Source organism: Sylvia atricapilla, chromosome 4 (assembly GCF_009819655.1).
Source record: "Sylvia atricapilla isolate bSylAtr1 chromosome 4, bSylAtr1.pri, whole genome shotgun sequence".
Lineage (NCBI taxonomy): Eukaryota > Metazoa > Chordata > Aves > Passeriformes > Sylviidae > Sylvia > Sylvia atricapilla.
The window spans coordinates 66,241,779-66,254,924 of record NC_089143.1 but is presented as its reverse complement, the minus strand read 5'-3'; the positions used below and the strand labels follow the sequence as shown (position 1 = coordinate 66,254,924).

General features: G+C 41.8%; 1 protein-coding gene across 6 annotated transcripts in view; it reads left to right on the top strand.

The window, feature by feature from the left end:
* LARP1B (La ribonucleoprotein 1B) overlaps window positions 1–13,146 on the top strand; it is a 34,472-nt gene that overhangs the window by 18,254 nt on the left and 3,072 nt on the right. For 4 of the 6 annotated variants that reach the window (XM_066318165.1, XM_066318162.1, XM_066318166.1 and 1 more), the window contains 9 exons: window positions 59–203; window positions 392–566; window positions 1,356–1,528; window positions 1,697–2,068; window positions 2,926–3,046; window positions 11,313–11,518; window positions 11,931–12,037; window positions 12,487–12,644; window positions 12,961–13,105. In XM_066318165.1, coding sequence (XP_066174262.1) covers window positions 59–203; window positions 392–566; window positions 1,356–1,528; window positions 1,697–2,068; window positions 2,926–3,046; window positions 11,313–11,518; window positions 11,931–12,037; window positions 12,487–12,644; window positions 12,961–13,105 — 1,602 coding nt within the window. The remainder of the gene's footprint in view (window positions 1–58; window positions 204–391; window positions 567–1,355; window positions 1,529–1,696; window positions 2,069–2,925; window positions 3,047–11,312; window positions 11,519–11,930; window positions 12,038–12,486; window positions 12,645–12,960; window positions 13,106–13,146) is intronic. The other 2 variants (XM_066318164.1, XM_066318163.1) reach the window with 2 other exon arrangements.

Below are 13,146 nucleotides of genomic sequence, written 5' to 3'. Positions count from 1 at the left end.
GCTTTATGATTTCCTTTAACCATAGAATAAGCTCAGGTTTGTATGTTTTGTTCTGCAGTGAGTATTATTTCAGCACAGAAAATCTGGAGAGAGACTTCTTTCTGAGGAGGAAGATGGACAAACAAGGATTTTTGCCCGTGTCATTGATCGCCAGTTTCCGTCGGATGCAAGCTCTCACTACAAATGCTGCACTCATTTTGGAGGTAAAATCATTCAGGAGCATGCATTTGAAAAGTTGCTTGGTTAATTCTGTGCTGCCATAGCCTCAGAGTTAAGAAAAAATTCTGTTTGTAATGACAAGGATACTATAAATTGCCGGGTTGTTTGGTTTTTTTTTTTTTTCCTTTTTTTTTTGGACAATTTTTAATGTTATAATATGCTTGTCACACAGGCCCTAAAGGACAGTACAGAAGTTGAAACTGTGGATCAGAAACTAAGAAAAAGGGTTGATCCAGAAAAGTGGCCAATTCCAGGTCCTCCTCCATGCAACCTGCCTCCAACTGACTTTTCTCAGCTCATCAATTGTCCAGAATTCATACCAGGCCAAACTTTTGGCTCACATACTGGTAAAGGATTTATTTTACAGAAACATAAGTTCAGGGCTGTCTGTCTAGCTTAGGAAATTTGCCTCCTGATACTGATTTCATAATAGAAGCTGTACTTTTGGTAATGGCTTACTCAGCTGCTCTGCCTGCCAGCCTTGCACTTGCCAAGTCACATGGCTGATGTGAAATGGATGAAAATGTCTCTTGTGTGTTATGGCTGTGACAATTCTCCAGAATATAGAATGGTGGACTACAGTCCTATGGCATTAGTAATCTTAAACTAGTCCTAAAATCTGCTTCATTTTTGTGGCAGCTGAGAGTTCATTCTTTATTTGGGGCGTCCTTGTTTTGGATGGGAAACCCGTTCACATTTTTAATAGGGAGATGCATTTGTTAGCTGACAACCCTTGGCAAGGGAATCTTTTCCTAAACTGTTGAGTGAAATTAAATGGGAGGAATGAAGATGGAGGTAGGCATCCATCCACAGAGCTAGAGAATGACACGGAGAAAACACGATCCTAATGATGCTGCTCTTTTTCTTCTCCTCAACAACACGTAATGTCTCACAGGCTGTGAAGAAACTTTCCATGGAAATAAATTCTTAGAATTGATTTTATTCTGAAATGTTGAGTGAACTGTGAAAAGCTGTCTCTTAAAAATGAGAAATTCTTTGAGCAGCGTTATGTTTATCCAGAGAGGTAGAAAAATGGTAGCTGTAGTTAAAAGAAAGGTCAGTGAAACAATTTAAAAACGAGCAAAATAGAACCAAAGCAATCCACAACAGGATTGTCTGCTGTTTTCTACTGCTAGAGTCTGCACCAAGTTCTCCAAGAGTGGGAAGCCCGCTGAGTCCAAAGGAAAATGCTGAATCAAGTAATTTTCAGACAATGTCTAAAGGACTGTCTACAAGTTTGCCTGATTTGGACTCTGAACCTTGGATAGAAGTCAAGAAGAGGCATCGTGCATCCACTGTCAAGCTAAAGGTAAAATCAAAAACCTTTGTTATGTTAAAAAAAAAAAAAAGGCAAAACCAACTTTGAGGTTACACTGTAAACCAAGGTTTAAACATCTTAACATATGTGATGCTTGAGAATGCAATAAAGTTTGGAAAATCATTATTCAATTCAAACATAAAACCTTTTCCAACTTAGGAGACTGTTCCTGTACCTGATCAAACAGCAGATCAACACCAGCCACCCCCACCTCCAGAGGAACAAGAACAGGAAGAACTTGAATTTTTGTTTGATGAAGAGATGGAACAAAATCAGTGTCGGAAGAATAAGTTTACTGATTGGTCAGACAGTGATTCTGATTATGAAATTGACGATCAGGATGTAAACAAGATTTTGATTGTAACACAGACACCACCATGTGTGAAAAAACATCCCTGTGGAGACCGCGCCGGCAGCCGTGTGTGCCGTGCAAAAATTACATCAGAACTCGCTAAAGTCATTAATGATGGCTTATACTACTACGAGCAGGATTTGTGGATGGATCAAAGTGAAAATGATGCCATGATGAAGGTAATTGTCTTTAATTTTTGACTTGAAAACCATGCCTGTCCAAATAGTTTCCAAATCAGTTTCAGCCTTCTGCTGTGTAGTTGTAAAATGCTACAGGAGAGTGACAGTAATTTGCAGATCTGCTGAATTTTCTTTACAGTTGAAAGCAAACCCAAATTTTTCCTGCCACACGCTTGACCAAAAACACTGAGTGAATTTTTTTTTTTGTAACATTTTGGAGATGGTTCAAGTTTTCCAATGTTTTCTTCTTCTATGAGCAGTTTGTTTCATAACAACTGCAAACCTCCACCCAGAGGGGAAAGGGGGTACATGTCAAAGATGAGATGATGACAGAGGAGTAATACAGTCATTTTAAAGTCATTTTATGTTAAGGTTCTGTTTGCCTTGTAGTTTGTTAGAACAATAATTAGAATGAAGTTACCTAAACACTGAGTGTTGAGGGAAAGGAGCATCATTTGTGCACAAAGAGGGGGATGTAGCTTCATGGACAAATGGAGCAAGTTTGTACAAAACCAACATGACAAAGGTTGAAATGGTTGTTGAGAATAAGAGCAAGAAATAAAAGTAGAATTTAGAATATGGATTAGAATGGACCAAGAAAACCAGCAAACATGAAGAGGGCAGTGAGAAATAGCAAACTGCAAGAGAAAATATTTCCTTTTTTGTTGTTGTTATGGACTTGACAATGATTTGATGAGATTTTTCATGCACAGCATGCACATGTCCCACCTGAGACAGGTGTGTGGGGGTACTTGAGTGTCAGTTCTGGCTTATTTTCTCTTCATGAAATGCATCTCTTTCTCAGGATGGTATCTATCACCCTGCTTTGCATTTACAATTTGCTTTCTCTAATGCAGCAAGAGATTGAGAACTTCAAGAAGCTAAACCTCATTCATAAGGACGAATGTGTTAGTCTTGCACCAGAAACTGCTGATCCAACCCAAGAAGTTCCTCCAAGACCTCCAGGGTTACAGAAAGGTAAGTATGCAAGTATTTGTTTTTTTTAATCTCTGTAATAAAGAACAACTCTGGAGGTGTTTTGACTCTTTCTGCCTGTGCAGAATTTTAATTTTGGTTCAGTCAGCAGTCTGAGGGGGTTTTTCTTTGCTGATTTTTCAAACTGTCAACTGTTCATGGGTAGCGTGGTTTCAGTTGAATGACAAGCTGGCACTTGCTCTGCTTTGTTGTCACTCTCCACCAGCACCAGGTGCTCTTCGTGTTGTTACCAATTTATGACCAAAAGCCAATTATGGTTTCCAATTGAAATTTTATTAATTACAGCAAGCAAAGCAAAAGCAGTTTCAGCGCTGGGCGACAGGTGGGCTCTTCGTCCCACAAACCCGCCGCGCCGATCCGGGGTCTCTGGTGTCCTCTTATACAGTTCTGTTCCTTGTCGACGTGACTGTCCTCGATGTACTCTGCGCATGTCCATCCTGTGTTGCTAGGGTCTTGATTAGCCTTTCCTCAGATGCAGTTAATCATCGCAATTAGCGTGTCCCTGAAAATGTTTATCTCAACAGGAAGGGGTCAGTAAAGTTATACAATTTATCTATCTCTTGATTTAGTGAGCAGACATTCTTTATCTATCTCCCTTCATCCTTGATTTAGTGAACGGACATACCTTACTTATCTCCCTTCACTCCTTCTAGTGAACAAATGTACTTTATTACATCTATATCCCATCACCCTTCTAGTGAACAAATGTACTTTATTACATCTATATCCCATCACCCTTCTAGTGAACAAATGTACTTTATTACATCTATATCCCATCACCCTTCTAGTGAACAAATGTACTTTATTACATCTATATCCTATTACCCTTCTAGTGAATAAAACATCTATTTCCCTTCACCCTTCTAGTGAGCAAAGCATCTATATCCCTTCACCCAGATTTAGTGAACAAACACACTTTATCACAATCCCCCCTTTTTCTTTCAGGCTATTTTGTTTTGTTCATTAAATCGCTTTAGCTCTTGTCTGCTCCATTCTAATTCTTCTTCCATTTCAAGTGGTTCATACTTGGCTCTTACTAACATTAGGTGGGCTGCTTCTAGTAATGTTTGGGAATTGTCCCACCTTATCAAGGACCACTTAAACGGTTGATGTGTCGGTTCACCCCAACATCTTTCAAATAAACTTAACATGATAGTCATCTTAATTGTCAGCCTTAAACTAGTGGTCTCTCCTTTGTAATAACAGGTACGATTTTGGATAGGAGGGTCATTCCCACTCTTGGGGCATTTCCTGGACCATAACCTCTTGATTCCACTGATATCGGGGCGACCTCCTCCACAGTCTTTGTCTCCTCTGCCTCGCCCGTCGACTCGGTTGCTTCGAGCCACGGGGTGTACCATCTTCTCGGCAGCAAGAGTATTCTTCAGGAGGGGAGTTTTGCCCCCTTCGGGTTGTCTTTTGAATGTAAGTGTTCCAATTATGGTCTTTGACCTCTGGAACGTTACAATTGATGCTCTTTGCCCTTTTGCGGCACAGTCCTGCTATAATGTGCGCCACGAAAGGCACTGGTTCGTTTGAATGATAACAGTAAAGGTCCGGATTAACCCCTTCTGCAAAAATATTCCACCATTCATTAGATCCTAATATTAAGTTTCCAGTGGCCACCCTCTGGGCCAATGTCCAATTAGTTATTTCTCGTTGGAGAGACCAACAGGAATAACAAACTCCTTTTGGTGGGTACCCGTTATTACAATGGGTCCACCACCTGTCTTTACACACTAAGCATTGATAGCATACAAATGGATAACAGGTTCCCCTACAATATAAATCCGTACACTTTATTTGCACATCTTGTGCATATACATTCCCCTTATCATCCCTTCTAGCCCCAGGTAAATATTTTATTCTAAAGGTTCTATGCTTATGTTCCCTATCCATTAACCACTTCTCTTTTATTCCATAAGGTTAAACAATATATATGTATCCTTTGTATGTTTCCCCAATGTCTGTATTTAAAAGATGTAGAAGTCAAGAGGACCAGAATCAGTCAGATTCAATCGGTGTCTTTCTCAAGTGGGGTTCCCCCCCCCTTTACGAGCCAGTTTAAGTTTCAAGTCTCCGGCTGGGCTCTTGACCTCCCACTCGTCCTTGGGTATAGGCCCTTTTATGCGGCTGGCATGAGTCCACCCTCTCTCTGCAGTTCGCACCGCTGTATTGGTGGTCAATAATACCAAGTACGGGCCATCCCACCGAGGTTGCAGAGTGGTTTCTTTCCACGTTTTTATAAGGATCCAATCTCCGGGCTTTACCTGGTGTAAAGTAATATCAAGAGGGGGACGCTGGATTAATTGTCCTTTTTTCCATAATTCTTGTCTGTATCTCATCAATTCATTAATATATGTTTGAATGATTTTGTCTGTAATTCCAGGGTGATCCTGTGGTATTCCAGCATCATAGGGCATTCCATATAACATCTCAAAAGGAGATATTCCTATATCAGCTCGAGGTTGGGCCCTAAGATTTAATAAGGCAAGGGGAATACACTTTATCCAAGAGAGCTTGGTTTCTATCGTTAACTTGGCTAATTGCTTCTTCAATTCCCCATTCATTCTTTCTACTCTTCCAGAACTTTGAGGATGCCAAGGGGTGTGTTCATCCCACCTTATTCCCAAAGCCTCAGCAAGGTTTTTGACTATCTTGGAGGTAAAGTGTGGTCCCTGATCAGAATCTATAACCTCAGTTACCCCGTACCTAGGTATTATTTGTTCCAACAAAATTTTAGACACCGTTTGCGCAGTTGCTCTAGTGGTAGGGAAAGCTTCAACATAATGGGTTAGGTGGTCTACTATAACTAGTACATATTTATATCTTCCTACTTTAGGGAATTCAGTAAAGTCTATTTGAATTTTAGAAAATGGTCTGGTAGCTAAAGGTCTCCCCCCCAATGGCAATTTTCTTTGTACTGATCTGTTAACTCTCAAGCAGGTGGGGCATCCCTGGGTAATGTGCTTAGCTAAGTCGTGCAGTCCGATACACATGTATTTGGTGGCAAAATGGTCTATCAAAGCCTGGCTTCCCCAGTGTGTTTGTTTATGTAACCTGGTTAGCACTCGAGTAGCTATTGATTTAGATAACACCTCTCGCCCATCTGCTAAGTGCCACTTCCCTTCTGCGTTCTTTGAAATACCCATCCGGGTCAATTTCTGTTCTTCTTGTGTCGTAAATAATAGGGCCGAGGAATCCTGTCTGGGCTCCTCTTGTTCTTTCTGAGTTACAATTAACTCTTTAAATGCTGCCTGTTTGGCCTCTTGATCAGCAGCGTTATTCCCTCTGGTTTTAAAATCCACTCCCCTTTGATGTCCTCTGAGATGTACCACTGCTACCCTTTTTGGCTTACGTAGAGCTACTAACACCTTCTTTATTAATTCTTGATGCACCAAATCTTTCCCCTGTGAGTTTACTAGCCCTCTTTCTTCCCAGATTTTTCCAAAAGTATGTATTATTCCATAGCTATATTTGGAGTCTGTGTATATTGTTCCTTCCTTCCCTTGTAATCTGTTTAGGGCCTGCAATACAGCATATAGTTCGCAGGCTTGGGCTGACCAGGTGCCACTCAGGGGTCCTGATTCTAACACTTTAAGGGTTTTCCCGTCTATCACAGCATATCCCGACTTCCTTTTGCCTTCCACTACTCTGGAGGACCCATCTACAAAAATCCTTTCTCCCTCTTCTAATTCTTCTTCCTCTAAGTCAGGCCTAATTTTTGTTTGTTCTTCTATAGTCTGGAGACAATTATGTACTAATTTTGTGTCATCTGGTTCCCCATACAAAAATTGTGCAGGATTTTGCAAGCTGGTAGTTTCTAAAGTCAGATTGGGGGCTTCTAGTAAGATACTTTCATACTTTAAGAGCCGAGTATCCGATATCCATTTCTCAGCCTTTTGTTGGAGTACATTCCTAACATTGTGGGGAGATAGTACTTTAAGATTGCTATTGAAAGTGATTTTTTTAGCTTCCCCTACCAGGAGGGCACATCCTACTATTGCCTGTAAGCAAGTGGGCCATCCCCGGCTCACAGGATCTAATAACTTTGACAAGTATCCCACCGGCTTCTTTTTCCCTGCCCAATCTTGGGTTAGGACCCCATAAGCTGTACCATTATCTATGTTGACAAACAGATAAAAGGGTCTTTTTAAGTCTGGTAGGCTTAGGACCGGAGCGTTAACGAGATCCTCCCGTAGCCTCTGTAGTTTTCCCTTATCTTCCTCACTCCATTTTAATAACCCGTCTGTGCTAAGTTTCTGGTACAGGAACTTTACCTTGCTACTATAGTTCTCAATCCATTGCCTACAGTACCCTACTAACCCCAGCAATTGTCTGATCTGCTTCTTATTCCCCGGAGTTGGTAAGGATAATATTCCTTTTATTCTTTCCGGATCTATCTTTTTTTCCCCCTTACTGATATAATGGCCCAAATATCTCACTTCTTCTTCTACAAACTGTAATTTCGTTTTTGATACTTTAAGTCCTTTCAATCCCAAAAAATTTAACAATTTAATGCTTTCTTTTCTGACTTTTTCTTCCTCTTTTCCTGCAATCAATAAATCATCCACATATTGGATTAATGTTATTTCAGGGTGGGGTTGATATTCTTGCAGGAGTTGCTCCAGGGCCTGCCCAAATAGATTGGGTGACTCCGTGAAGCCCTGGGGAAGAACTCGCCACCTTAATTGTTGTTTTCTATTGGTATCAGGATCCTCCCATTCAAAGGCAAAGTAATCTCTACATGATTCGTCCAGGGGGCAGGCCCAAAAGGCATCTTTAGGTCAATCACACTATACCATAAATTATCAGGTCCCAGTTTGCTCAGTAGGGTATATGGATTCGCTACCACCGGGAACCGGGAAACCGTTCGCTTATTGATTTCCCTTAAATCATGGACTAGTCTGTATGTCCCATCCGGTTTTTTTACTGGTAAGATGGGAGTGTTAAATGGGGACATGCAGGGTTCTAGCAATCCCCTGTTTATTAATCTTTCTACTTCAGGCTTTAATCCTCTCCTACCTTCCAAGGATATAGGGTACTGTTTTAATTTTATCGGGATCTCAGGGTTTTTAATTTTGACCATAAAGGGAGGTATCTTTAATTGTCCTGCACTTTCAGGTGTATACCAAACTTCAGGATTTATTTCTTGTTCATCTTCTACTCTAAGAGGACAGAGTCTTATTTTCAGTTCTTTTCCCTTAACTTCCAAATTTATTCCCAATTCAATTATCAAGTCTCGTCCCAATAGATTAAATTCAGCTTCGGGTACTATCAAAAAATCCCCCACCCCCAGTTTGGATTCTGCTTCTATTAAAATGTCTTTAGCCACCCCGGCTTTGAACGGAATCCCACTCGCTCCCACAACGAGGGCTGTTTCCCGTGATGAATTACACCCGGGAGGCAGACTCTGTAAGGTGGACCTTTCAGCCCCCGAATCCACCAGAAACTCTACCTCCTTAGCTTGGGGACCTAGTTTTAATTTTATCAAGGGCTCTGGATGTTTCGGGGTCCCCAATATGTAGAGCCCCTGACTCCCCTAATCTTCTTTAAACATTTTTTCATCCTGTATCCTGACTCTGCAGTCTCTTTTAAAGTGTCCCCGTTTACCACAATAGAAGCAAGTCTTTTCTTCTTTCTTCTCTACCGGTCCCCCTTGCTTTGGGGTGGTCTCCGGGTTCTCTCCCCCTTACCCTGCCTATCCGATTCTCTACTTTCCCTGACTGCAGCCACCATCATTCTAACTTGTCTCTTATGACCCTCTTCTTCCCTCCTAACATATACCCTCTGTGCTTCTCTTAATAGCTCATCCAAACCTCTATCTTGCCAATCTTCCAATTTTTCAAGTTTCTTCCGAATATCCTCCCATGATTTTGCTACAAAATGTGTTTTTAGTAATGCTTGTCCTAACGGTGTTTCAGGGTCTAGGCCCGAATACAACTGCAGATTTTTTCGTAATCTCTCCAGCCATTCCGTGGGGGTTTCATCTTTCTTTTGTCTTTCATTGAATGCTTTATTAATATTTTGGCCTCTTGGAACAGCCTCTCTAATACCCTGGATGATAATAGTCCTAAGGTCTTGCATGTGTCCTCTATGGTTTTGGTCTTGATGATTCCAGAGAGGATTCTGTAAGGGCCATTTGGTATCGGCTAAGGGCCCCTGGACATGCTGGGCGTCCCAAATGCGCATCCCAGCACGTCTGATCATATTCTTTTCCTCTGCGGTAAATAATATGTTCAGAATGGACTGCAACTCCTCCCATGTGTATATGTTAGGTCCTAGGAATTGATCCACTCTTTCTGCTACCCCTAAAGGGTCTTCCAGGATGTTTCCCATCTCTCTTTTAAAATCCCGTACGTCACCTGAGTTAAGAGGTACGGATATAAATCCCATCTGTGGTTGGGGACCCCCCATCGGCATTTCCCTTAAGGGAAATAGGTTATGTTGCCGGGTTTTGCTACGTGTTTGCGGTCCCTGCTCCAGTTCCTCCTGCTCACTTTGCTCGGGGTGAGGCGGAGGGGGAGCCAGTGGTGACGGGGGTATATAAGGTGGGGGTCCCATGGGAATTTCTTCCTCTTTTCGAGCCTTATGTTCCTTAGATCTTTTTTCCTCTGAAAGTTTGAAAATAGCGACCCCTGGTGTCGTCAGCCAAACTGCCGCATAGTCACTTTCCTCCTGACTGAAAGGGGTTTTGGAGTTCACCCAAAAGTTCAATAACTGCTGTACCCAATCATCAGCTGACCCATACATCGGCCAACACACATCTTTTGATATTTTCTGCCCTCCCCAAACCTTTACACAATAATGTATCATTTTAGACTTATCTTTCTCCCTTATCCCGGGATAATGTTCCCAATTCTCCAGCATGAATCCTAGCGGGGAGTTCCTAAGTACTGGAGGGGGCTTTATGGGTGGAGGGGGCTTGCTTTTCCCCTGTCCCATCTTCCGGAGTGCCTTCTTTTCACACGTATTCACTCGCTTCCCCTGGTTCGTGGCTCACGCCCTCGCGGGCAATGAGAAACGCACTACTGAGGGTCCGCTCTCACTTGGGAAATCCGGCTGCCGGTTTCCCTCTCACGCACACATCATACGTCACACTCCGGGATTCCCGACCCCGACCGAACGGATTCCCCTGCTCAACGGGCAGTACTCACGCGCTCCTGCGTCTTCGTCCGGACTCCTGTGCACAGAATTTATAGGGTCGACCGGTCTTTTCCCTGCCTTTGCTTTGAATTTCGGATCGTCGGTGGGAGTGGGGTGAAGACCGGGAGCCAAGGCCACCTATTATTGTAGGTGGGGCGCCTCCTCAAGCCCCTCACGAGTCCACCAGCATTCCCATCCGAGTCACGGCACCAAATTGTTACCAATTTATGACCAAAAGCCAATTATGGTTTCCAATTGAAATTTTATTAATTACAGCAAGCAAAGCAAAAGCAGTTTCAGCGCTGGGCGACAGGTGGGCTCTTCGTCCCACAAACCCGCCGCGCCGATCCGGGGTCTCTGGTGTCCTCTTATACAGTTCTGTTCCTTGTCGACGTGACTGTCCTCGATGTACTCTGCGCATGTCCATCCTGTGTTGCTAGGGTCTTGATTAGCCTTTCCTCAGATGCAGTTAATCATCGCAATTAGCGTGTCCCTGAAAATGTTTATCTCAACAGGAAGGGGTCAGTAAAGTTATACAATTTATCTATCTCTTGATTTAGTGAGCAGACATTCTTTATCTATCTCCCTTCATCCTTGATTTAGTGAACGGACATACCTTACTTATCTCCCTTCACTCCTTCTAGTGAACAAATGTACTTTATTACATCTATATCCCATCACCCTTCTAGTGAACAAATGTACTTTATTACATCTATATCCTATTACCCTTCTAGTGAATAAAACATCTATTTCCCTTCACCCTTCTAGTGAGCAAAGCATCTATATCCCTTCACCCAGATTTAGTGAACAAACACACTTTATCACAGTGTGACTTGGAATTTACAATGTGTAAAGTTTTAAACTGTAGCTGTGAAACATTTTATAGAAACCAGCATTTTTTTATGGGCTACAAGGATGGAAGGAAATGAGATAGAAGAATTTACTACTTGTATCATACCATTACTGAGCAGTCGCAGCGTTCAAATCTTACCTCCTGTGGTATTTCTGCTACTACTAACATTTACTGGGTTACGTGCTAATAGCATCTCTAAAGCAGCTCAGTAAAAGCAGCTCCCTTTCTCCTTCCTGCCTCCCTATTCAGCAGAGGAGCTGGCCCGTAGTTTCCTAAGTACTGAAGCACCTGTAACAGCAGGAATGGCTCGATCGCTGCCAACAGCAGTCCCAGATTCCCCCCGTTTCCACCCTGGCTTCATCCCACGAACACCTCGCACCCCAAGGCTCCAGGACCCCAACAAAACACCCAGGTTCTACCCTGTTGTTAAGGAAGCACGATCCTTTGATGTAAAGGTAAATGGAAAAACATTTAAAAAAAAAAACAAAACAAAACCAGCAAAGGCCTGTAAAACTCATGTTTGTACCTACAGTTTAACAAGAATTAAAAGGCAAAATGCTCGTACTCCTATTGCTTAACTCCAAAATATTTACTGTATTCACTATATTTAAATATTCACAAAATGTTTACTATATTTCTATCAAATGTTTTTTGAGTCTTCTTCTTGAAAGTCCTTACTAAAAGAAGTGCAGTGCTTAAGATTTTTGGTTAGTTACATAAGACTAATCTTCAGGTTATGAAACTCTGGTCTTGTGACTTTTCTATTCTGTTAGATAACAGAATAGAAAACTTCTAGATCTCTGTTTTAAAAGGGAGGGAGGGAGTGAAGTCAAATTAGGGAAACAAATCCTTTATTTACTTTCTTAGACTCCAAGGAAAAGAAAAACGCGCCACAGTACAAATCCTCCCTTAGAATGCCATGTTGGTTGGGTGATGGATTCCAGAGACCACAGGCCAAGAACTTCCTCTGTGAGGTAAATGTTGTTGCTGTCATTCAAAATTGATTTGCAGGTACTAATGGAGAAGCAGGCTATAAAACACAATTTATTAATACAATGGAAGCAAGAAAAGAATGATCAAAAGAGACAAAAATCTGGAATACAGATCAGAATTCCAGCTTGTCTGGAAACAAGATTGGTGTTCATAGTGTTGTTTCCTCCATGATGTAGCAGCAGTAGTGTTATTTGAGGCACTGATGTTCACTTCAGTGGTCATTTAAAATCAAGCAGGACAGTAATGTTTAATTATCATTGTCCAAAACTGTTTTATTTTTGACATATTAGCACAAAATCTGAATTTCTTGATGTCCACCCAAACCCAGGTGACCACACTTCAGCTCTTACATAGGTCTGGGTGGGTGACAGCTGATTCTGCAGAAAAGCTCTGTTTACAGGGCAGAAATATGTTGGGTTTTCTTCTCCAGCAGTTCCAATGCCTCACCTTCAGAAGGAGCTCCAGTGGCAGGTTATGGCTGTACTCCAAATTCTCTTCCCAAATTCCAGCACCCGTCTCACGAACTGTTAAAGGAAAATGGCTTTACTCAGCAAGTGTACCACAAATACCGGCGGAGGTGTTTAACAGGTAAGCTGCTCCATGCATTTCCTAAAACCTTTTGAAGCTTCCAGGTGTTGTCTGATACCAGTTTTCTTCCCATTGTTCCTCATCCCTTATTTTTCTTGGGAAAGGCAAGCAAAATTTATTTGGTGCCTCTGCTTCAGGAACTCTGCTTTCCATTTAGTTTTACATTCCCTGACAAAAAAACCACCCTCAAATTTGAACTAAAGTTACCAGAAGGTCTGGTGTGGTTTTTTACCAAAAGGCAAGGTCCTTTAAAATATTCTGGTGAAAATTTAAAATAGTGGTTTTGTTCTTCCCTTACTTTTTTTTTTTCTTCCAGAGAGGAAACGGTTGGGAATTGGCCAGTCCCAAGAAATGAACACACTTTTTCGTTTCTGGTCCTTTTTTCTGAGAGATCACTTCAACAAGAAAATGTACGAAGAATTCAAACAGCTTGCTCTAGAGGATGCAAAAGAACACTACAGGTATTTTTTCCTGAGGCCTTACCATTCCTTTTAATGACTCT